At 45.2% G+C, this 21,745-nt stretch overlaps 1 protein-coding gene across 1 annotated transcript in view; it reads left to right on the forward strand.

Moving 5' to 3' along the window:
- Positions 1-21,745, forward strand: part of Dnah7 (dynein axonemal heavy chain 7) — a 195,148-nt gene that overhangs the window by 114,452 nt on the left and 58,951 nt on the right. The window contains exons 41-47 of the mRNA XM_013353465.2: positions 1,270-2,142; positions 3,789-4,018; positions 8,210-8,540; positions 9,087-9,433; positions 9,796-9,976; positions 12,792-12,977; positions 16,619-16,782. Of these exons, the coding sequence (XP_013208919.1) occupies positions 1,270-2,142; positions 3,789-4,018; positions 8,210-8,540; positions 9,087-9,433; positions 9,796-9,976; positions 12,792-12,977; positions 16,619-16,782 (2,312 nt within the window). The remainder of the gene's footprint in view (positions 1-1,269; positions 2,143-3,788; positions 4,019-8,209; positions 8,541-9,086; positions 9,434-9,795; positions 9,977-12,791; positions 12,978-16,618; positions 16,783-21,745) is intronic.

The following is a 21,745-nucleotide window of genomic DNA, read 5'->3' on the forward strand; positions in this document are numbered from 1 at the left end:
CTCAGTTCCTTTGCAGACACCCAGTCCCATCAGCCTCTGCAAATTGCTTTCTAAAGTTTATTTGCTTATTAATTTTGAGATTATGATATAGTTACAACATTTCTCCTTTCCCTTTCTTCCCCCCCCCAAACTTTCCCATATACCCCTTCCGGGTCCTCTTCAAATTCATGGCCTCTTTTTTCACTAATTATTATTGCATGCATAGAGTTATTGCATACATATTATATATAATATATAAACATATACACACACACATATATTCCTAAACATAGCCTGTTCGGTCTTTATAATGTTACTTGGGTGGATGTTTTCCGGGATGACCGTTTGGGACCGAACCATTTGGTTTGTTCTCTCGTGCCCCAACCATCTCTCACGCTTCCGTTTCTCCTCAGTTGTCTGTAGCTCTTTGTGTACGGTTTCATCCTGGTGGGCCGTTCCTCGTCCAGTCTGATGTGTCTGTTAGTGGCATCCTTGTGTAGCTGACATTTGGGCAGCTGTGTTGCTGGGACCTTGTGTACGTCACTTCTGATGTTACCAGGAAACACAGCCTCGCAGCAAACTCCCTGATCCTCTGGTCCTCTGGTCCTTAGACCCCTCCACCCTCTTCCACGATGTTCTCAGAGCCTCAGGGGTGGGGATGTTTGCAGAAGGACTCACCTGGGACCGGGCTCCACAATTGGGCATTTTTATTGGTTGTGGTTTTCTGTAGTGGTGCGCATCTGTCGCAAAGACAAGTCTCCTTGATGAGGGAGTGAAGACTTTGTCACCTTGAGAATAAGGACACATGTTTCTCGATTGCTGGTAGAGATTGTGCTGGTTCAGGAAATCAGTGGTCGTAGATTCTCCTGCAATAACCACAACCTCACCACACTGAGGAGTTGGCTAGGTTTCCAGTACCAGGCATGGTTTTCCTCCAGTTGACTAGGTCTCGAGGGCAGCTATGGGTCGTCACCAAGCTAAGCACGTCACAGCTGCACCCTCAGGGTTGTCATACTGTGCTGCTCACTCATGTGCTGCACAGACACCATGGCTGGGGACAAATTACTTTTCATTCAGTGCTACCGAGGGTAACTATTGTATCAAGTAGACACAATTAAAATTAATATTTAAACTTTATTAGGACATAGTCTTTATGTATGCTTTGGACAAAACTTGTGGCTATTTCATGACAGTATTTTATACTGTCTACTTGGTCTTTTATAGTTGACACAGAATAAATCAGCAGCCTTAAAAAATATGATTCCTAAAGCCACTTTTAAAATTATGCAGGTTCTCAGAGTGTATTATGATCGCCTTCTGGATAACGCTGACAGAAGCTGGCTTATTAACTACATACAAGAAGTTCTGAAAAACTACATGCAGGAAGATTTTCATGAACTCTTTAGCAGCTTGGATTTCGATTATGATGGCATTGTGGAAGAAGATGACTTAAGAAGTTTAATGTTTTGTGATTTTCACGACCCGAAGAGGGAGGATACCTGCTACAGGGAAATCGCAGACGTGGACTTACTTCGGATGATCGTAGAAAGCCACCTCGAAGAATACAACAACATGAGCAAAAAACCCATGAACCTGGTCTTGTTCCGGTTTGCCATCGAGCACATCAGTAGGATCTCTCGGATCTTGAAGCAGCCGAGGAGCCATGCCCTCCTAGTGGGCGTTGGCGGGAGCGGAAGGCAGTCAGTGACCCGGCTGGCAGCCCACATGGCCGACTTTTCAGTCTTCCAGGTGGAGATCTCCAAGGGCTATGGGACCAACGAGTGGCGCGAAGATCTAAAAGTGATCTTACGGAAGTGCGCGGAAGGCGACATGCAGGGCGTCTTCCTGTTCACGGACACGCAGATTAAAAGGGAGTCATTCCTGGAAGACATCAACAACCTGCTAAATGCCGGGGAGGTCCCAAACCTCTTTGCTCTGGACGAGAAGCAAGAGATCTGCGAAAAGATGCGCCAGCTGGATCGCCAGCGGGATAAAACCAAGCAGACGGATGGGAGCCCCATCGCACTTTTCAACATGTTCATAGACCGCTGCCGCAACCAGCTGCACGTGGTCCTGGCCATGAGCCCCATCGGAGATGCCTTCCGGATCCGTCTTAGGAAGTTCCCCGCCCTGGTTAACTGTTGTACCATCGACTGGTTCCAGGTATGTATGCCCACGTGAGATTTGGATAGAAACCTAGAAATGTTGAATCTCCATCACCGTGAAATATTTTTCGACTCCACCCCAAAGTATAGGATAGCCAGTCTTTAATTTTATCATAGTGTGTCGTATGCAGTTATAGCAACATACATCATTACAAGATGTCATTCATGGGTCTAAATGCATTACAGAAAGTGTTAGAACTAACCTGTCCTTGTGTCAGGGTCCCGACAGGAAACAGCACAGCTGAGAAGAGCCTGGGAAGGGACTGGCCATAGAAGCACGGGTAGGGTTAAGGGAGCCAAGAGGGCATGGTGGGAAAAGACGTGCAGAACTGAGCTACAGACCCACCTTCTGGCCCACTCCACCCTCCGCGCCGTTTACAGAAGCCAACAAAAATCCGAAGGGAAAACACCACTGAGGGGTTTTGTAGGAAAGTTCTGTCTCAGAAAGCGGGAAGCTGAAGACACCAGGACAGAGGCTATGGCAGGGACGGAGGAAAACTCAGACCTCCCTGGTTTACCTTTCAGTCACAGAGCAGACTGAAGGCAAGGCACACGTGTGGCTGAGGTCCTGTATGTCGATCTAACCCAACCATTCGTGATGTCGGAAAGTTACCCAGACCTTCATTGCCTTTTATTCCAGGCACGTGTCCTTTGCTGGCTCCTTTCTTGCTTTTACCAGATAACCCCATAACAACTGTGCACATAAGGAGCAAAGTCTTTCTATAGAAAACCTTTAAGAGAAAAGAAAAACTGACCCCAACCAAGACCCTGGCAGAGCTATACAGGAACTGGAAAATGGGGCTGAGGGAAGGCAGAGCAGCTAGAGTGAAGGAGCCGAGGGAAGGGGCCCGGTTGAGGTCAGAAAGGTTCAGACAAAGATCTGCAAGTTGGTTTGGATCTTATCATGTGTGCACTGGGCAGACTTCCAGGGTTGGACCGGAAAGTGTGCCAGGTGTGCGCCTTTGCAGTTTGAAAAGTTATTTTTTTGTCTTTCCCCGGAGTGAAGACAGGGACAGTCACGCTGGCACACACCGGCTGGCGATAGCAGAAACTTGAGTTCAGGCAGTGTGGTGTGGAAAGAAGGAAAACAGTTTAAAAGTTATTTTAGGGGGTCGAGGAGGAGGAGCGGATGGAGGAAGTCCATGTTGGTGACTGATGGTGATGTCTAACGAGTTGAGGAAGAATCCAGCTCTGCCGGGGAGGGAGGAACCGTGGCGGTGCAGGCTTGTTGACTTGGCACTGTCGTTGAGCGATCTGAGGGACATCGTGGAGGTGGTCATTTGTGTGATTCTGTTGTTTAGGGGAAAAGTATAATAACCGTGGGAGGATTAAATGAAAGAATACGTGTCATGCAGAGAAAAGTACACACTGAGTTCAGATCCTCCTCTCTCTTTATCCCGTCGACACTCCATAACAATGTATCTAATGCCCGAGCACACTGGACAGGGTCGCTACCTGCACTGGCTACCACCTCTCTGCCTAAGCAGGCAGGGGCAGGAAGAAAGCTCTCTATGGAGTCTTTCCCACTCCAAGCCTTAAACGAATCCTCTTTGTCTCTAGTCCACGACACACAAAGGGCTGCAGCCACGACAGGACAGTACTTGTGACCTTGCTCAACTGCTGACATATTCATTTTAAATTCAGTCCTGGCCAGAAGACGCATTGGAAGCAGTGGCGTCACGGTTCCTGGAAGAAATCGAGATGTCGGAGGAGATCCGAGAGGGTTGTATCGAGATGTGCAAGAGCTTCCATACGTCCACCATCGACCTATCCACGTCGTTCCATAATGAGCTGCAGAGATACAACTACGTGACTCCCACCTCCTATCTGGAACTCATCTCCACCTTCAAACTCTTGCTAGAAAAGAAAAGAAAGTAAGGATGAAAAATTCTGGTTTTAAGTAAGATATGAATGTTTAAACATGTTTGCATGAAACCGACATAGCAATGATGGCATCAGACACTTTCCTTATAGATATACTGTTGTCGAAACTTTGAGATTCAGTCCTTAGAGTCTGCGGGTAGGAAGCAGGTCTCATTCTTAGGTTTAATTACGTTGCCTAGTACACCGTAAATCTATCATTTCGTTTACCGCAGGAGTGAAGGCGGGGCTAGGGAAATGGCCGTATGAAGATCTGAGTTTCAATCCCCAGAACCCAAGGGGAGAAACAGAAACTGGGCGTGCTGGCACCCGTTTATAAGGCTCAGTGCTGGAAGATGGAGATGGGCCAGTCTCCGAGGCCAGCTACCCAAGGTAGATGGCTCTTGAGGAATGGCAGCCCAGCCGGCTGACCACTGGCTGCAAAGCTGCAGTGCACAGGTGCACCCTCAGGCCATGTGAATGCCCCCCACATGTGGAAGAATGCAGGTGTGCCCTATAGGGCAGGGGTAAATCCCGAGGATTCCTTGATGATAGTGTTGAGTGAAAAAAGATGCTTCAAAGAAATCCCACACTAGCTCAGAACTGAGAATAATGGAGGGTTATGTATTTAGGGGTAGACACACAAATCAGAATCCTCTGCTGGAACAGAGAACAGCAACCGAATCTCGCAGCCGGAAAAGAAGCTAAATGCGCGCTTTACTTTGGCATATATAGTATAAGACGCCATGCCCAAGAGAGTGGGTAACTGAGAGACTACTGGTGGTGGGAATTCCTACAGCACCCCCTTCTGTTTAAATAAGAGAATGCTATGCCTAATACAAAATTATATGCAATAAGAACAAATTATCCAATAGTTGAGTAAGAACCATTAGCGAGTGAATTTTTTCCCTTTTATTAGGGATAAGATGATTTATAAGTCTTCTTGTTGGAGTCTATGCAACCACAATCCCGGAGACAGACTTTATTTATATAGACAGCTTTTCCTCTCTACTAACCTTCTATTTGAAAATGTCAATATTGCATGCAAGAGGCATATGCCATAGCCAGTCTCAAACTAAGTTTTCAGACATATGTAAGTTTTCAGAGACAGCATAAATTTCCTTTGCTTATAAAAATACTTGAAATGCACATTCTAAAATCTAAAATTTATTAACAACAAGGTTGAAAGTTAAAAAAGTTTCTAAAATTTTAGTGACCCGTCCTCCCTACAGTGAGTGTCGACAGGAGTTCTTGGAAAAGCTGGTCCTAGACTTTGTTTGCTTCTGAAATGAGTACTGGGCTTGCACATTTGAAAATGTAAAACTTATTAACATTCACCTCGGAAGTTGAGAAAACTGTGGTGATACCCCTGAAGGAAGTCTTTAGTCTCAAATGCTCTCTGAAGTGAATTTTGTGTCGTATTTATTATTTTTGTGGTGGGAACACAAGCAAGACTTCATTGAGAGGCAAAGTAGCATCCCCTGCAGCAGGGGGCCTGGTAATGGCTGACTTTGCATTTTCACCCTTGATGTATTTTTATCCTGGATTTAACAAATCAAGTTTAGTTACTTAAATGAATCAGGTGAATCTAACATCCATATTACGAGCCATAAACTATACATTATAAAATTCTGGAGATTTTTTAAACCTAAAACAGAGATCATAGTCTACAGCTCAATTATATTATATTTATAGTAGATTTCAGGACTATTAACCTAATAGAGCAAATTCTTTTACATATTAAAAAATGCTTAAAGCAGATTCCTTAACATGAAATATTAGTATGTCTTTCCATAATTAAACTCAATGTCTCCCAGTGGCTCGTTCAAGAAGTATTTTGAAGTGTTGTTTCTCATATTGACCAAGATGGTACCCAGATAACTTCAGGACATTCCTCATCCCCCACTTAGAGTGTCTGTTGCTACATTATCCCGGGTCGTCCAGGTCCCTGTGGTCCACACCATACAGTCATACCATCTTTCCTTCTGTCGAATAATACATCTACAGTTCCCACCCAAAGCTGCGACATGACTTGACAGGACTTCACTTATTTGGCTCTCAAGATTCTTTACCTAATAATGGGATCTTGCTTGTTCTTTTCCATTTACCTATGCTGGAGGACCATAAGTTCTCAGAGATTAAATTTTGGAGATCAGCCATAAACAAGGCTGATTTGTAGCTGATTTGTAGACTCGCAATGCTAAGGTTGTCCTAACTGAAAACAGGGCTAACCTAGCAATATATAAACTTACAGGAAGGTTTAAAAAGCCATGGCGGAGGGCATTTCAGATAATTGTGTTGCTCTTTCACTTTTTTATCTTTTACATTTTCCCCTTCATAATTTCTTGCCAATTAATTAAAATGTAACTGTATTATTTCTCCCTTCCCGTCCTTTCCTTCTCCTAATGCCTCCCATGCCTCCTCAAGTTGATAGCCTTTTTTAATTATTTTTACACACACACACACACACACACACACACAATCTAATATCTCCATACAACATGGTGAGTCCATTTTTGCTATTTGTGTGTGATTTCAGGTCTGACCACTTTGTATTAGACAGCCAGCGAGGGAGCTCATGTCTGGGAGAGGCTGATTCTCCCTCTCTCAGTAGCCCCCAGTTGCCTGTACTTCTCTGTGTTGGGCGGGAGCCTGTGAGGTGTTCCCCTTCTGCGTTAGCAGGGGTATGGGTTCTGTTGTTGTTCGGTCTTGGTTTATGGAGTCACGCAGAAGGCTTCCGGGCATCCAGGCTCTCTGTGTCGCCTTTTCTCTGACGTTCCCTGGGCCACCGCAGGAGCTGTGCCACCGATGGATCTGTCCGGTGCAGTCAGGCTCTCTCCCGTCCGCTGATCTTTGGGTCGGGTCCAGCTGTGGTTTTCTGGAACCATCTCCACGTGCTGTAGGACGAAGGCTAACTTTGATGAGGGGTGAGAGCTTCCCTGTCAGATGTTCTTGCAAATGAAAATTTGTACGTTCCCTTTTAACTTTTACTGGAATTCTTACCTTGTGTTTGTGCTTCTTGAGCAGATTAAACTCCAGGTCCCTCGATATCCAGTTAGAACCCAGAAACAAGACATCATGGCGCCTGCCAAAAAGTTGGCACTTAAAGTTGGCAGAGTCTTCTGGGATGAGTATTGTTACTGCCCCACGCTGACAGGCGCAAACCTTCCTAGGGCTTGCTCCCAGGCGCGGGTGGAGGCTACTTCACACACAGCACAGGACCGTAGGGAATCTGGCTTCTCTGCCCCACACTTTTGTCAAACATGATAAAAACGTGAATTTCTGAGTTTATCCTCCTTCTCAGTGACAGCCTTTCCCATGGTTGTTTTTGTTTCTCCCTTTTTGGGTTACTTTATCTCCCTCAAGCTGTTTTCCTACTCTAGCTATTTTCTTGAGAATTTTTGAAATATGTCATATTTTAAGATGAATTGTTGCAGATAAGGAGATTTTTCTCAGTGGAGAACATATATGGACACGGGCAAGTATTTTAAAGAATATTAAAATAGTAAATTCTAAAGAACTTAAATTATTCATTTATTATATCCTTTAAAAACCACTTTGCACAAAAAATGTTGTTTTAATATCAGTCCCAATTGTCCCTTTTGTCTTAATAAAAAAAATTACTATTTCAAGATGTAATACATTTTAAAATTCAAGTACATTTTAAACACAGGTCTCGCTGTATACCCTAGGCTAATACAGCCCTGACTGGATAGCTTCAAGTTTCCGACTACTGGGAAGATATAACCTATTTTAAGTACATTTTCATGTCTGACAATATTCAAAATGATGTATGGGGGGCATTGAAGTCTTTTTGAAGTAAGTGATTATTAAAAAAAAAAAAACAACAAAAAACAGCCTATAGAATTGTTGAAAGTAATTCACCAAGGTGACAAGGTGACTGGCCAGTGTTACAGGGGGAGTGTCCAATTTGTGGCAGGAGGCCCTTTGCCTTTTTACCAGTGAACTCATTTATTCTCTGTAGCTTTTGTCATATGCCCGGAGGCACCGAAAACACCGAGAGAATTAAGATACAGTGTTTCGTCGTAATTGTGCATAACCCAGCCTTGAGGGGTTCATGGTTTCTCCACAGTCAGCTGACGCCTGTGAAAGACGTTTAGACCAAACTCAAGCGCACTCCAGATGTCCCCCAACACAGTAAGCAGGTCCCCGAGTCTCACCTCCTCTGGTCCCTTTGCTTCCAGTGAGGTGATGAAAATGAAGAAGCGATACGAAGTGGGCTTGGATAAGCTGGACTCGGCCGCCTCGCAGGTGGCCACCATGCAGTACGAGCTGGAGGCTCTGCACCCTCAGCTGAAGGTGGCCAGCCGAGAGGTGGACGACATGATGCTCATCATCGAGAGGGAGTCCATGGAGGTCGCTAAGACCGAGAAGATCGTGAAAGCCGACGAAATAGTCGCCAACGACCAAGCCATGGCCGCCAAAGCCATCAAGGACGAGTGTGATGCCGACCTGGCCGGGGCCCTGCCCATCCTGGAGTCGGCGCTGGCCGCCCTCGACACCCTGACCGCGCAGGTGAGAGCCGTGCAGATGGCGAGGATTTGCCCCCGGGGACCACGGTTGAGGTCCCCTCAAATTACCATCCAGTTTAAGGAAGGCTTTTAAATTGGCAAGGGGATTTCCTAGTTCTCTGAATGAGAAATGCATTCTCATGACGAAGGCACTTTTGAAAGGGAACGAAGCTGCCAGTGTCACCACCCTGCTTTGTTTTAGAAATTTATTATTGCTATTTTTAAAGATTTATTTATTTTTGTTCTTTAAGAATTCCATACACTGTATTTGATCATATCCACCCCTCTCTCAACCCTTCCCAGTCTCGTCCCTAATTCCCATTATGGCAGCTCTTTCCAGAGCTTTCTACCACTCTCCCCTATAATTTCCCCCCAATGAACCTGTGTCAAAATCCTTGCCATATTTCTGCCATTGCTGCCATTTCTACCCAACACAGAAAACAAGTTTCTATGTACCTTAAGGCTAAGTTTGAAAGTCTGAGTTTATTGCTATAATGAAGACACGAGTGCACATTTATTTCTATGGATAATGGAAATGCTGCTTTTCCAGGATATCACCGTGGTGAAGTCCATGAAGAGCCCCCCTGCAGGCGTCAAGCTTGTCATGGAGGCGATCTGCATATTGAAGGGCATCAAAGCCGATAAAATCCCGGACCCAACAGGTTCGGGGAAGAAAATTGAGGATTTCTGGGGCCCCGCTAAGAGACTTCTGGGTGACATAAGGTTCCTGCAGTCGCTTCATGAATACGACAAGGACAATATCCCTCCGGCGTATATGAATATCATAAGGAAAAGTTACATTCCCAACCCAGACTTTGTTCCAGAGAAGATTCGGAACGCTTCAACAGCTGCTGAGGGTCTGTGCAAATGGGTCATAGCGATGGATTCCTACGACAAGTAAGTGCTGGACCAAAACCTCACTGCTGTGTTGGGTTTGCTTGTCTGGTCATGTGGACAGTGGAAAATGCCCTCTCCCCTCCTCTCCTCCTGTCTCCTCTCTTCTAGTTGTCTTGACCCCTTTTTCAGTCACAGGGTCACTCAGAGGCAGCCCCTAATCTGCCGACTTATGCCTCTTCCGCCTCAAGTCATGATGATCATTTCTTACACTTTGCATCCGATTTGATTCCGCGAGAAAATGTGGCATGTAGAAATCGGTGTACGTTCTGTGTAAAGAAGGGTTTCGCGTCTTTGTAAAGAGCTTTAGAACGGTCCCTATAATGTTCAGAGGAACTTAATTTCCCAACTTTGTTGTTTCGTAGAGTGGCAAAAATTGTAGCTCCCAAAAAGATAAAACTGGCTGCGGCTGAAGGGGAGCTGAAAATCGCTATGGACGGTCTCAGGAAGAAGCAGGCCGCCCTGCACGAGGTCCAGGACAAGCTGGCCAAGCTTCAGGACACGCTTGAGCTGAACAAGCAGAAGAAAGCTGACCTGGAAAACCAGGTGTGTGCTGGCCATCGCAAATGGGCCAGGACCCTCCCGTAGGGGCCCAGGACTCGCCAGTCCTGTTTCATTCACGGATAACCTAACTTCTAGTCATGGCCTGTGACCCGAACCCGGATGTCTGCACACTTTTCACAGTGACACACGGGGTTTCTCTGTGTAGCCCTGGCTGTCCTGGAACTCACTCTGCAGACCAAGCTGGCCTTGAACACAGAGATCTGCCTGCCTCTGCCTCCTGAGTGCTGGGGTTAAAGGCACGGGCCACTTCCTTCTTCTCTAAATCTGCTCTGTAATCTGTATCTGAACCCAGACAGGACATGGTGTCAGTCTTTAAGACGTAACCTGTTGCTGGGCAGATTACATTTTCTTTAAGTAAGGTAGTGTAAGAGAGAGTGTATAGTTGCTCGGCTTGGCTGTTGTGCCTTTGATATTTTCAGGTTTTTGTAATTAAAAATGTTGGAAAAAATTAAAATGAACACATGCCTAAATTTATAGTAAATGTCTGCTTGGGGCGGAAGAAGTAGTCACGGGAAAAAGGAAGTTGCCGGAATGTTTTCTTTAGGGTTTTCTGATGGCAACGTGATTGTGTTCTGTGATCGGATTCACTGGGAAGCTGAGAGACTGGAGCTATGTTAGAGCGGGAAAGTGGAGTAAGAAAGGCTTAATTTGGGGAACATCAACATTATGACCCATTACAAAGCTTGGCTTTTTCATGTCTATCTGTAGGAGAACCGATATTTTGTGTCTTTTAATTTTAAACAATGGTTACTAGTATTGGGAAAATACATAAGACCAATTCTTCCTCTGAAGCCACACAAATGTTATCTAACATCCAGTTCTCCATTATAAAATTTCACAGTCTGAATCCCAAGATAAACTGTACTTCTCTTCTTTTATGAATAATGAGATTTGCCTTTCTGGGTCTGGACTACTTCATTCAATGTAATCTTTTCTAGGTCCTTCCATTTACCTGCAAATTTCACGATCTCATTTTTCTTTACATCCGAGTAGTCTCCATTATGTATATGTTCCATTGTGTATATGTTCCATTGTGTATATGTTCCAGATTTTCATTATTAATTTGCCTGTTGAAGGACATTTAGGTTGCTTCCATTCCCCGACTGTTGTCAATAGGACAGCAATGAACACGGCCCCGCACGTGGCCCAGAGAGACAAGTGCCCTGTGTTCTCTCATCTCTTTCCTAGCTCTAAGGCCTCCCATGCAAGTGTAACTGCTACCCTTATCAAGAAGCTCCTCTTTACAGCAAGTGGAGACTCTCACAGAAACCCCAATTGGACGCAATGCAGAGAGAAACCAATTGTGGCAGCCCAGCCACAGTGGCTACTTTACACTGTAACTCCTACATCAATGGCTCAGGAAACATGGGAGAAGAGGGAGCACAGAGATTGTAAGAGCTAGAACACCAGGGAGTCTGCTGTGAAACCATCTCTCCTAGGAATGGTGGCATAAACAAGGCTGGGCCAATGGCAAGACCAGTAGACCTGCTGAAGGGAAGGGCTATGAGTTCCCTCTCCTAGACAGAGACCTGCAAGCGGAGAGGGGGAGAGTTAGCCTTGCCTGGGGATGAGCCCCCTCATTGGTTGTCAAATTTAGAAGGATCAGCCTTGAAACCATGTACACGCCGATAAGAAAAAGTGGACTCAGCAAGTTATGTGCACACACATACACACACACATATGTAACAGTAATTAAGAAAAGGAGGCTATCAGTCTGAGAGGAAGGGACATGGGAGGAGCTAGAGGGGTAAGGGGTTTCTCTGTAGCTTTGGAGCCTGTCCTAGAACTAGCTCTTGTAGACCAGGCTGGCCTTGAACTCACGGAGATCCACCTGCCTCCGCCTCCTGAGTGCTGGGATCAAAGGTGTGCGCCACCACCGCCCAGCTCTGTTAAAATATCTTGAACAAGTAAAGCAAATGTGTTGATTTCATTTTTAAAAGAAGAATGATGGTATCACTTGAAAGTTAAATTATAGTGATTCACTCCAAGAGCCCTGCTGGAATGTTTGACGCAGGCTTGAGGGCTGCTCCCCAGATCCGCCACCTTGAGAAACATCCGCCGCGTCCCCTTTCTCTCGCGTCGTTTAATTGTGTAAAATAAACTCGGGCTGACTGTTGGCCGGAGAGAGCAGGCGCTTCGCTGTTGTCTGATTGTTGGCCGGAGAGAGCAGGCGCTTCGCTGTTGTCTGATGCTGTCTCGGAAGCTTAACTGCAAGTGTCTGCGAGGATGGTGCCGGTCAACACCTCGAAAGACTCTGCTTTGTAAATAAGTGTGAACTGCTAAAACTCTTAGCCTCTCAAAGCGGCCTTAAACCAACTCTGTGAGCGGAGGAGAAACATTTATAAAACCTTTAAAGCACAGTGCTCATGCTGGACCCCCGGCCCTCGTGCATGCTGTGCAAATGCTCTCCTAGCCTGCTTCTTCCTGAGGCCTCCCCCATTTTTGGTCAGATCGCTTTAAAGCATCTGTATTTGCAGGAGACTGTTTTTGATTAATCTCAGTCTCCCGTGTTGAAGTTCATTTCAGTAAAGTTAGCCTGTACTGTTATGTACTAAATACTCCGTAGGATTATTCCCAGAACTTTTTTGAAATCATTTACTTGTTTTAAAACACGAGGCATCATGAACTTTCCATATTGCAGCGAGATGCATCACGCTTTTCTTTCTAAAAGTGCTTTTCAGAACTTCAGGCTAGTCTGTAATTGAGAAAAGCTATCTCTTGATTTTGGAATGCTGCGGAATTTTCGGCTTATTTTATTTGCCCATGTTGATTAAAGCTCTCCTTTTCTTTTTTTGAGGTCGATCTGTGCAGCAAAAAGCTGGAACGAGCCGAGCAGCTGATTGGAGGCCTGGGAGGCGAGAAAACTCGCTGGAGCAACTCCGCCCTGGAGCTCGGGCAGCTGTACATCAACCTGACAGGGGACATCCTCATCTCCTCGGGGGTTGTCGCCTACCTGGGGGCCTTTACGTCCAACTACAGACAGGTGAGGGGTGCCCTTGTGCCTCTCCCTTGCTTTCCCCCCCTCTTCGCTACTCCAGCTTCCGGTTGGTTTGCTTGTTGTTATTGCTGTTGTGGGGGAACTTGGGGCTATTTTTTTCAACATTGTTTTACTTTAATTTTTGGGTAAGGCAAGAAAAGGCAAATTTAAATTATTTGTCCTTACCTATTTTAGATATCCTATAAATTGCTTCATAGCCAAAACATGCTATATGAAACGTTTTAAAATCTAAAGGGTCTAGTGGTGGAATTTTTGTTCCTAAGTGGAAAGGGACTCACGGGTATGAGCATGTATCAGTGTGCACACCCCTTCGAGGGGATGCGTGTCTCCCCACCTCCTCTGCAGGGCCCTAATAAGTCATTCTAAAACCGTGTCAGAGATTGGACATAGAGACAAGACCACCTTCACCGAGGGCCTTACTGATTGTTTCCCTGGTGAACTTGAGTATCATGTCCACAGAGCCTCACCGAGGGCTTTCTCCTAAGCAGAACTGATTCTTCCTGCCTCTATTACCGTGCCTTTGTTTATTGAATTTTTAGAACACACTATTTTAAAATCCTCACATGGAGCTTCTAGGAATAGTCTTTTCGCTTCAGAGGGCTCTGTATTTCCTTTCTGAGGTCACAGAGGCACTGTGACCCTCAGCTCCTCAGCTCGGCCAGTCTGTCTGTGCCTTGTTCGGATGGGCTCCCAGGGTGCTGCCTTGCTGGCTTCTATGCAGCTCAGCTGGCTGATGTTTAACTTAACTACCCGGATAGTGATGGATTAGTTTACTTGCCGGTTTTAGTCATGGAAGTTTATAAAGCTTGGGACATTTCCCCAGAGCTATCAAGATACTCAGCGAGAGGGTGGCAACAAGCACCGTGGCCACTTGACTCTACCGAACCTCAGCTTGGGCCAATGGACAGATTAGCAGGCACTCACACCCATCTCTGTCAGTTCAAAGTGTACTCCTGAGTGTCTTCCCTGACCCCCACTGAACACTTATCTGCAGCTTGGGCAGCTAGAAATACCACGCCACACCACGACTGGCTTTCAGTCATTTTGCATGTTACCATAAGAGCCTGAAATACAACTTTAAAAAAATACCAGGAAATCCTCCGAAGAGGATGGGAACGTGGGGCAGGAGGGCACACAGAGAACCTCGTATAAGGTAGTGTTGACAACATCTTAAAAAATAACAGTGGTGATTATAAATTACAGAGTAAATATGAAAAGATGAGATTCTGACATGAATGAGTGAGCACAGTGAGTCCTTGACAGAGGCCGGGGTGTCTTCCTGGTCACCAGGTGTCTCGTTACAAAGGGCAGAAATGGTCACTGCCACTGGAAAAGCCCGAAGGGCAGGCAAAACGGTATCTCCCAACTGTAGTCTCCATTGGTTTGAGCCCCGGGTAAAGCCTGCGCTTCTGCACGTGTTGTCCGCTGAGCCCTGAGCTCAGTGATTTCCCTTGGGCAGGGGCCCACTGATAGAGGTCCTCAAATTACCCAAGTTTCCCAGGAAAACCTCTTGTGAGGTACACAGGATTATCTAGATACATAATCCCCAGGAAGTACACGAAATCTAGCTAATCCTATTACCAACCCTTGCTCCAACTTGCTGCAGCCCTTCCCCTAAAAACACCTGTCATGCACTCATGGCTGCAGAACTCTGCTTTTCATTCATGCATTTGGGTTGTATTCTAACTTCCAAAGAAGCCATGTTCACATCCTATAATCATGAGACAGAGCCTGGCTTTAATGAAGTCATAAAAGATGCCATCCTTGGTAGATGAATAACTGAAATTGTGTACCACTGCTGGGATGCAATGGGGGAAAACAATGTCTTCTGTAATTTTATTCCTAACGGAGATCTGGGACATTCTAAATAACACTAACAACGTAAGGTCATGAAGCTACCCCTGACCCTACTACCGTGACCTTCATGCGTAAAACTAGAGCATTGACACAGCCCACTCAGTAAGAACCTGAGGGGGAGGATTGTGACAGCCACGCCCTTCCCAGCACCACCTGCGTACACACAGGGCATCCCCATTCGCCCAAACAGGTGCCAGCATTTCGTCTGTTCTCTTGTCCACTTTTCTTATGGACATCCTCCTGTTGTCTGCTCCTGTTCTTCTCTTAGTCGGGTCTCTTACTACTTCTGAAGCCTTTGGTCTGGATCCCGTGCTGAGCACTCTCCTGGTTCCAGGGCAGCATAACAGACCATGCCTCTAAACAGGGCAAGATTCACAGTGTGGCCTGACCCTTTGTAGATCCTTCCTACAGAGCACGTGGGAGCCAGAAATAGGTGTTTTCTGTGTCCTCTACCCGTTCCACAGGTTTAGGTTCATATTATAATAATAAAGTGTTTTCTGTATATTTATAATCTAGATAAAGTATGCACACTACATGGAGAACACCATGGTTATTTTTAACTGTCAACTTGACACAATCTACACTCACATAGAGAGTCTCCATGGGGTTGCCTCCATCAGGTTGGTCCGCGAGCATGCCCGTGAGGGATTTTCTTAATTGGGTTAGTTGAAGTGAGTGGATCCACTCTGGACGTGGGCAGCACCATTTATGTAGTAGGCTCTGGAGAACGTGAGCTGAGCAGGAGAGGCATGCAGAGAGTCAACCTCACTCAACTCTCAACTGTGGTTATGATAGCTACTCTAAGTTCCTGCCGCCTCGAATTTAATTGAGAACGAAACTACCCATTTTTCCCCATGCTGATCTTTCTTGTTATTTTATCTTAACAGCAGAAATGAAGCTAAACCAGAGAATGGCGGCTACTTTGTAAATCTAAGCTTTAGAATAGTGCACAGTAAATGTTCTTTCCAATATAAAACACCAACTTTGTCACAGGGTCCATCTAGGCTTTGGGTCACCACTGATTACAGTTAATTTTCATTTGAGTACTTTTTTGTTGTGTTTTTTCGAGACAGGGTTTCTCTGTAGCTTTTGGAGCCTGTCCTAGAACTAGCTCTTGTAGACCAGGCTGGCCTTGAAGTCACAGAGATCCGCCTGCCTCTGCCCCCCACCCCCCGAGTACTGGGATTAAAGGTGTGGGCCACAACCACCCAGCCCTTGAGTACTTTCTTAATTATAATTTTGAGAAAGGTTTGATACCTGTCTTAGTTAGGGTTTCTATTGCTGTGAAGAGACGCCATGATCATGGCAACTCTTATCAGGGAAAACATTTCATTGGGGCTGGTTCACAGCTCATAGGTCTGGTCTATTATCACCATGGTGGGAAGCATGGAGGCAGACATAATACTGGAGAAGGAGTTGAGAGTTCTACATCTTGATCCACAGGCAACAGGAAGTGAACTGTGTCCCACACTGGGGGTAATTTGAGCATATGAGACCTCAGAGCCCACCCCACAGTGACACACTTCCTTCAACAATGGCAAACCTACTCCAAAAAGGCCACACTTCCCTATAGGCCAAGCATTCAAACACATGAGTCTATGGGAGCCACACCTATTCAAATCATCACAATACACAAATGATTTCTGGGCATCAGAAACAACAGTAGTTGGTTTTCTCAGTAAATAAAGAGTTATTGAGGAGTTTAGATATGATTCCTTTGGCATCTGTCCACCAACTCAAGTCTATCCTTTTCTGTGAATACTTTAAAGAACCAAACCAAGGAGTGGTCAGAATCGTGCAAAGGAAGAGACATCCCCTGCTCAGATGACTATTCTCTTATGGGTACTCTGGGAGAAGCTGTGACAATTCGAGCTTGGAATATTGCTGGATTGCCCTCTGACTCGTTTTCCATCGATAATGGGATCATTATAATGTAAGAAAACAATCTTTTCTCACAAATGGTTGTTAATATCTAATTAGTAGATATATTTATTTGCAAACCTTTTTAGCGATTTTATCTAGCAAATGTTCACAGTATTGAAATGTTTGCTAATTAACTGTATGAAATATGAACACTCTTTCTGTTAATATTATAATAAAAGAGCAGAGTTTTTATTCCCCTAAAACACAAGTCCTCTTATAAAAAGTTGATAGATACACAGTGGTGGGTATTTGATGCTAATCATCTTCATTGTTCCAACATCTGTCCTTGTCCCTGTTGTGGGGAAGGTTTGACTCATGGCTCATTCCGTGGGCCGATCAGAGCTTTCAGATAGTAAGCGCCCTTCCCAGAATCTCCTGGTGATGAAAAAGACATGGAGATGGGATCAGGGGACGCTAGGTGTCCAGGCACACACCCTCTTCTCCAGGTCACACGAGGCAACCTGTCCCAGCATGAGAACAGATATCGCTTTTATTTCCAAGTTGACAGACTTGTCTTCTGACCTGGCCAAGCGTTTGGAGCGTAGGAGTGTGAGGAGCAGCACGGGGGGGGGGGGGGTGTCTTAGCATCAGTAGGAGGCAGCTCGGCTCCGCCATCAGTCGGAAGCATTCAGGACCCTTTGATTCTGTTCATTTATTTACTGCAGAAACAACCAAGCAAACAGAAATGAGAGTAGCTCAAGGAAATATAGTGGGAGCCTTGCTATCAAATCCCAGAACGGATAACCGATAGGTGCCCTCCATTTTCTGCTGGGTGCTACTTATAAAAACGACCACCTGAAGTAAAGTTCCGCTGTTCCGTCATCACGCTCATTGGGTTATCCCGGCCCGGATGCCTAGTGGCTATTGTTCCTGCTCAGAAAACACGCCTCTCTTCCAGCACATGCGTTTCTAGTTGATTGCCTCCGGAAGAACCATGCTTTTATTTCAACCATGCTTTTGTTATTTAGAAAAGTCTTTATTACCTTTAATTTTTAATCCGTGGCCCTTTGTTCTTCCTACCAAAAGATGCCCGTATCTGTTATATCCATTAGAGGCCGAATCACGTCCCATTCCTGACCTGCCATCCCACATGGGTCTTGTCGTATCTCAATTCATGTTTCATACTCAACTGTTGGTTAATATTTCTTACTTTTAAGATTTTCCAATGTCAATGATCGCTTTTCCAGGTAGCTCACACCTGTGTAATCTCTCTCTCCCCACCCCTCACTGCCTCCCTCTTTCTCCTGGGCAGCAGAGGTTTATCAGTGCCCCATGCCCCCTACATGGTTATTATTCATTTATAGAAAAATCGAAGTGTTTGTGAATCTTATGGTAACACCTTCACTGGGAAGGAGACAGTATTGTTCACTATCCGTTCCTTTGTCCGTGTGTTTGGCCATCGTCCACCGAGAGCTTTTGGGACAGATGTTGAAGGCATCATTTTAAAACATTGGACACACATCTTGGTTACTCGCATAATGGCGCCTTCTGTTTCCCAAAGACGCTTGCTTGGTGGTGGTGATCCCTAACGCTGGGCACTTACTGATAACCCAATCCCACGCTGAGTGCTTAATACAGATTACTTTAGCTGAGTACGGCATTGATCCTTTAGGAAAACTTGAGGAACCTATAAAATCTGGACAAGTTAGAATATAATTAACTTTGGAGGCTATTAACACTTAAAAGTCCTTGATTTTCAAAAGTCAGTGATGGGGTGACTATAATTGGATTGTATCTGGACATTTCTTGAATAAAAGTGAGTATTATTTAACTGCTTGGTAAGTATACCAAACCCATAGGTACCCTAATTGTTTTGAGAAGCAGACTTTGGTTTTTCTGTAGGAGAGAGGCATATTTATTTCAGTAGCTATAATCACCCTTTCTCATTCATATTTACGTGTGTGTGTGTGTGTGTGTGTGTGTGTGTGTGTGTGTGTAGATGAAAACAGCAGAACTCCCTGAAATGTACCACTGTTAGCTGACCTTGTGACAAGGTCCTACAGGGGAAGATGACCAGGGGATGAGAAGGTACAGAGGAGAGAAAAGTTTGGGATCGGGTGAGCTTGCACAAGCTGCCCATTCAAGCACATTTGTGAGGAAACACAGCATCTTATTGGGGCAATGTCAGCAAGAAGCATCATAGAGCGATGTGAAGTCAGCAGCGAGCTGATCGAGCAGGTTGCCCGAAGGCAACACCAGGTACCCGAGTGCAGCAGAGACCTGGCACACAGTGACCCCTGGGGGTTGGGAAGAGCTGGGATTCCCCCAAGGCCCTGGCCCCAGGCCATTACTGGCTCTGTCAAGTTAAGTTCCTTTTAGACAAGGAACTAAGGAAGTTCCTACCTGAGGCCTCAAGGAAGGCCCTAGACCAGCCTAACCCTTAGCAGTTAAATATTCAAATCCTGGTCCTTCTGGGCCTGCTGCTGTTGAGGTGAATTATCATGAAAAGAAATCTGCAGCTTTCAAAAACCCTGAAGAGCTTTAAATAAGAATTCTCTTTCCACAACCACTCTTTCCACAAACTGTCCACGTTGGAAGCAGTAACTGCTAGCAGATGCCGGTTCCATTTGCAAACAATGGATTTTAAAGATTTATAAATTCAAAACTGTTTGAGGGCTGAATGGGCTGGCTCAGCAGGTACCGGCCATCTGTGGAGGTTGACAACCCAAGGATCCGCAAGGCTGAATGAGAAGACAGACTCCTACAGGCTGTCCCTTGACCTCCATCAACACATACACATGTACAAATGAATAAATAAACATCTACTTATTTTCCCCCATCAGTTTCAGCTCTGTGTCTTGGTTGAAAGCATACTGTCCCTATGCATGCGGCTCTGCTGCTGGATTCTCTAGGCTGGCTGTGATCCAGACAGAACTGGATCATCTTGATTCTGGAAACTTTGGGTAGTCTTGAGTCAGGTGATGTCTTACATTTTTTTTGTTGTTCTCTTTTAAGCAATCATTTTGACTGGTTGTTAACTCAATATAAATTTTAGAGTAAAACGTACATATCTGAAAAATATCCTCTTGAAATTGTATTGGGACTACATTGATATTCCTGATAACACTGACAGGCTGACTAGTCTTCTAACTGATGAATGCACTAATCTCTCCACCTGCTGCAGGTCTTCAAGTATTTTGCTGTTTTTTAATGTATGTATAGTATTTAATTTTTGTTTGCTCTTGTAAATGGTATTGATTCTTGGTTTGGCTGTTAGCTGCTCCTATTAGAGAAAAGATTATTTGCATACTGATTTTGTACCCTGCAACTTTAAGAACGCATCTGGTCTCTTATGTTGGCCTATTGGGGTATTGTCTATTGGCAATCATGCTGTCTGCACATAGTGACACTTTAATTCCTTTCTAATCTGTGTGCCCTTCGCCTTTTCCCCCTTGGCTTATTGCATTGTCAATGGCTTCCATCGTGCTGCTGCAAAGGGCTGATTAAATCGAATGCTGTTGGCCACGCAGGCTAAGGGGATGTAGGCACCCTGAGCATGTCCAGGCCAGTCCAGCTGCAGGCGGCCTTACTGCTGCTGCTATATTGATTTCACTGGCTGAAAGGCAATCTCTTCTAGTCTGTGTGCTGCCTAGTTCTGTGTTGACCTGACACAAGCCAGAGTCATCAGAGAGGAAAGAGCCTCAGCTGAGAAACGCCCTCCACGAGATCTGGTTGTAAGCATTTTCTTGACTAGCTAAACCCTGTCAGTCTGCTTTATCCAATGGGGCACCCGTTGCACACACAGACCCCTCGCCGATGGTGATGATGATTAGGTTTCAGTATTTATACACAATTCTGGACACACTGGCACTTCATCATTATCTCTTTGTTTCTAAAATTCCGAGTTTCCTCTATCACTTCCTGTCAAGGGAAAGTCCTTTAGCGTTTGCCTAGAACACGGCTGCTGAGGAGCAAAAGTGAGCTCTGTATTTTGCCTTTAGTCCTCAAGGGTGGCTTTGCCGCATAGAGACTGCTGAGTTGGCAATCGAGTTCTGTTGGGTTGTTTGGTGCTGGTGGCAGGGACAGAGCCTGGCGCCTGGGGTTCTCTAAGCGCCCGCCACTTATCTCCTGCCTCAGACCGTCTGTGGTTATTCCATCACTTTTATTTGGGGGGCAGGGTCTCCCTGAGTTAGCCAGGCTAGTCTCGATCTTACTCAGTGGTCCAGGTAGACCCTGACCTTGTCATCCCCACTTTGCCTCCTGAGTGGTTGTGATTATGGGGCTGTGTCACCAGGTCTGGCGGCCAAGTTCTTTCCTCGTGGCACATTACAGGTAGCCCACTGTGTTGCGGTTTCTTTAAAAAAAAAAAACAAAAACATACAAACAAACAAACAAAAACTTTAGCCATCATAATCATTGGCATACATAGTATTCTTCAAAATCTTTTCCTAGTTCAGTTTGTCCTGTCCGTTGTTCAGCTTTGCCCGTTTTGTGCTCAGCAGTCTGGGGATGCCCGGAGAGGTCCCGCCTTCTCCTTTTACTATTGAACCCACAGTAGAATTTTTGTTTCAGACATCGCCTTTCAATTCTAAAATTTCTCTTTCATTCATTTTATCTTTTTCACTTCAATGATGAAATGTCTCTTCTCCATGTGCTGTACTATACTCTCCCACCTCCCAAAGGATAATTCTATTACCTGCTCTGAAGTTGTTTTTATTTCTGCTTGTTTCAGGGCCTTTTGTTTGCTTGAGAAGCAAGCACATCCTGGTTCTTTGCGTAATTAGTTACTTTTTCTAGAACTTTTGAATGTGAGCTCCTGTGTCCTGGTGACATCCTCTGGGCATGATTGAGTTTGGTTTTAATAATCAGAGAGTTATTAATCAGTCAGTTAATAACTGTCTTCTAGTTCTGATGCTTCCCCACGTCTACCCAGACAGGAAAGGCTTTGACATGCTGTGTGGGGCTTCCTCGGGACACACTATCCAGAGGCTGGTCTGGGGCTTACATTTATGTCCTAGTTCTAAGCCTTTATT

The sequence above is a fragment of the Microtus ochrogaster genome, unplaced genomic scaffold (genome assembly GCF_000317375.1).
Source record: "Microtus ochrogaster isolate Prairie Vole_2 unplaced genomic scaffold, MicOch1.0 UNK8, whole genome shotgun sequence".
Classification (NCBI taxonomy): domain Eukaryota; kingdom Metazoa; phylum Chordata; class Mammalia; order Rodentia; family Cricetidae; genus Microtus; species Microtus ochrogaster.